This window comes from Procambarus clarkii, chromosome 58, assembly GCF_040958095.1.
Source record: "Procambarus clarkii isolate CNS0578487 chromosome 58, FALCON_Pclarkii_2.0, whole genome shotgun sequence".
Lineage (NCBI taxonomy): Eukaryota > Metazoa > Arthropoda > Malacostraca > Decapoda > Cambaridae > Procambarus > Procambarus clarkii.
Genome location: NC_091207.1, coordinates 27,228,640 through 27,231,635, shown reverse-complemented (window position 1 = coordinate 27,231,635; position 2,996 = coordinate 27,228,640). Strand labels below are relative to the sequence as shown.

Sequence of the window (2,996 nt, the reverse complement as noted above, 5' to 3'; positions counted from 1 at the left end):
GGTGGTCGGAGGATTCCAACTTGGCTGTCTTCCCATGGGACCCTGGTGAAGATGGCCGAAGAAAGCCTGCGGAGACGCTGGATAAGGAGGAAGACGCAGTGGCCCCAGAGTAGGCATTAGGATCATCACCAGAACAACGGCGGACAGGCTAGGGTTGCATTTACTCGAGTTACAGGAGCAGACGGAGAGAGACCCGGACATGAGAATGGGTGGGAGGCCGTCAGCCAACAGAAGGGGACCTGTTCGGAGCCAGTCCTGCAACAAAATACTACTGGTTAAACAAAGAGGCACTTCTCATGGAAAATGGGCTTTGGTGATGGCACAAAGTAGATCAGGGGGGAGCCGCCCAGAAGCTTTTGTATATACCCACCAGCCTGAGGCAGGAGGTACTGAATCTGTGCCTTGATATACCTGATATGGGCCACCAGGGCCGGAATCGCACAATGGAGCGGGTCAAAGCAAGGTACTTCTGGTACGGGCTATCAACGGATGTCGCAAATTACGTGGCATCATGCCACCACTGTAGTATGAACAAAAAAGCATCCAAGACCAGCAGGCACGAGCTGCTTAAGTACCAGGCGGGTGCACCAATGGAAAGAGTACACTTGGACATTTTGGGACCATTGCCTAAGACTCCGAAAGGCAACGAATATCTCCTGGTGATGGTAGATCAGTTCACTAAATGGATTGAGTGTGTGCCACTACCGTCCCAGACGGCAGAGGACACCGCCCGAGCAGCACTAGATGGGTTCTTCACCAGGTTCGGGTATCCGTTTGAGATCTTCACCGATCAGGGCAGGAATTTTGAAAGTGACTTGTTTACGAAGCTCTGTGAATTGATGCACATCCACAAGGCCCGTACTACCGCCTACAGGCCGTCGGCGAATGGGCAGGTGGAAAGGTATAACAGAACCATCATGGATGCATTGCTGTGCTATGCCAGTTCCCAACATAACAGCTGGGACACCTATATTCAACACATAGCAGAGGCCATCAGGTCTAGTGTGAACCGACAGACTGGGTTCACGCCCAACAAGTTAATGCTCGGTTGAGAAACCAACCAGCCAATAGATTTAATGTACCCCCGGGAGGTGCAACTTCAATCAGATGCAGTACCTTACCTAGCAAATTTGCAGAAGGAAATCGAGAAGGCGCATGGACTGACTACGGAAGTCTCTATCTACAAACCAGGAACGAATGAAGAGAGATTATGACCTACGGGCACGGCTACAGGTCTATGAGAAAGGGGACCTGGTTTACCTGCTAGACACGGCACAGGTGAAGGGGCAGTGCCGGAAGCTCTCACCGCAGTGGAAGGGCCCAGGCGTCATCATCCACAAGTTCTCATCTTGCTTATTCAGGGTCAAGCTCCAGAATGACAATATCACAGCAAATCATGATAAACTAAAGAAGTGCAAGGACCGTACATGCCCGGGCTGGATTGAGAAGTTTAAACGTCATATGTCACAGGTTCAGGACCCAGTGGGAGTGCCATACAAGGACCTTTACTGTGTGTGTCGGCAACCATACGATGGAAAGTTTATGGTACAATGCGATATGTGCGCGGAGTGGTTCCATGGGGTCTGCGAGGGAGTGACTCTGGCGAGTGTACGGTCAAAACCAGAGTATGCATGTCCTCGGTGTGAGCCATAAGAGCAGGAAAAAAAAAAAAAAAAGAAAAAAGAAAAAAGGAAAGGGAATAGTGTAGTGTATGCAATGTTGAAACAGTTCATGTATAGTGCAAAGATAATACGGGTAATAATTGTAATGTTCGTGTATAGTGCAAAGATAATACGGGTAATAATTGTAATGTTCGTGTACAGTGCAAAGATAATACGGGTAATAATTGTAATAGGACCCATTCATGAAACCAGACTTTTTTACAAAAAGACATGTTATATATAGTGAAACGTTTTCCCTCCAACATACCCATTGTTCTATAGGGACGGGAGGAGTGTAGAGGGAACCACATTCAAAGTGCCCGCCAAAGGAGACATTTTACAGTATAGGCAGGGCTGTGCCCTGATTGGTGGACGGCGACGGCGCACAGCCTACCCGCGCAGGTGCGGAGGGCCAGATTTGAACTGCATGTGACCCAGCGCGGACGACGCCTGCCCGGCACCACTGGCACTTAGGATATGTGCCCATAGGACCCCTAAAGAGGCATTGACTCCCTCTGCCCTACCCTTCCTGAGGAGCCTAGACTTGCTCCACCTGCCCTACCAGCCCTACCTCTCCCTACGACGACAGTTCAAGGTGAAATATTACTGTACTATTATTGTAACACGTGGGTCACCTCTACAGTAAGGTAAGACTGAAGATACTGGAGGGAGTGACCTCTGACTCCATAATGTTGTAATTTAAGAAGAAGGTTTTAGTGACTGAGTGTCAAAAGCCTTACGTAGGTTAGCAAATAATCCAACAGGGAACTAATTTTTATCAAAAGCTGAATGTATCAAGTTAATCATACTAATAAGTGCATCGTTAGTGCATTTTTTTGGTCTGAAGCCATATTGGCAATGGCTAAGTATATTGTGTTTGGCTAGATAAGAGCAGAGCTGCTTGTAGATAAGTTTTTCAAATATTTTTGACAAGTTTGGCAGAATTGATATAGGTCTGAAGTTGTTGACATCAGTGAGATCACCACATTTATGGACTGGGGTTACTCTCGCTTTTTTTAGAATACAGTATCTGGAAGGTTGGAGTTCAAGTGACTTGTTGTAGAGCAATGCAATAGCATAAGCTAAACATCTAGAGTTTTTTTTTTGTAAATTAGAGTTGGTATCTCCGCAAGAGCACTAGACTTAGTTTTAAGGGAAAGGATAATCTCATTAACATCAGTGGAATTAGCAGGCATTAGGTACAGAGACTGTGGATAGTTAACTGTAAGGTAGTCCTGAACATAGTACAGGAGGATGGAACATCATTAGCAAGGGATGTCCCAGTGGATGAGAAGAACCTATTGAATTCAATAGCAATATCAGAGGCTGAAAGCA

General features: G+C 46.8%; 1 protein-coding gene across 1 annotated transcript; it reads left to right on the top strand.

Moving 5' to 3' along the window:
• Positions 1–1,197: 1,197 nt before the first annotated feature.
• On the top strand, positions 1,198–1,653 carry LOC138353601 (uncharacterized). Its single transcript, XM_069306798.1, has one exon. It carries the CDS (start codon positions 1,198–1,200, stop codon positions 1,651–1,653), a length of 456 nt encoding a protein of 151 aa, XP_069162899.1.
• The last annotated feature ends 1,343 nt before the right edge of the window (positions 1,654–2,996 follow it).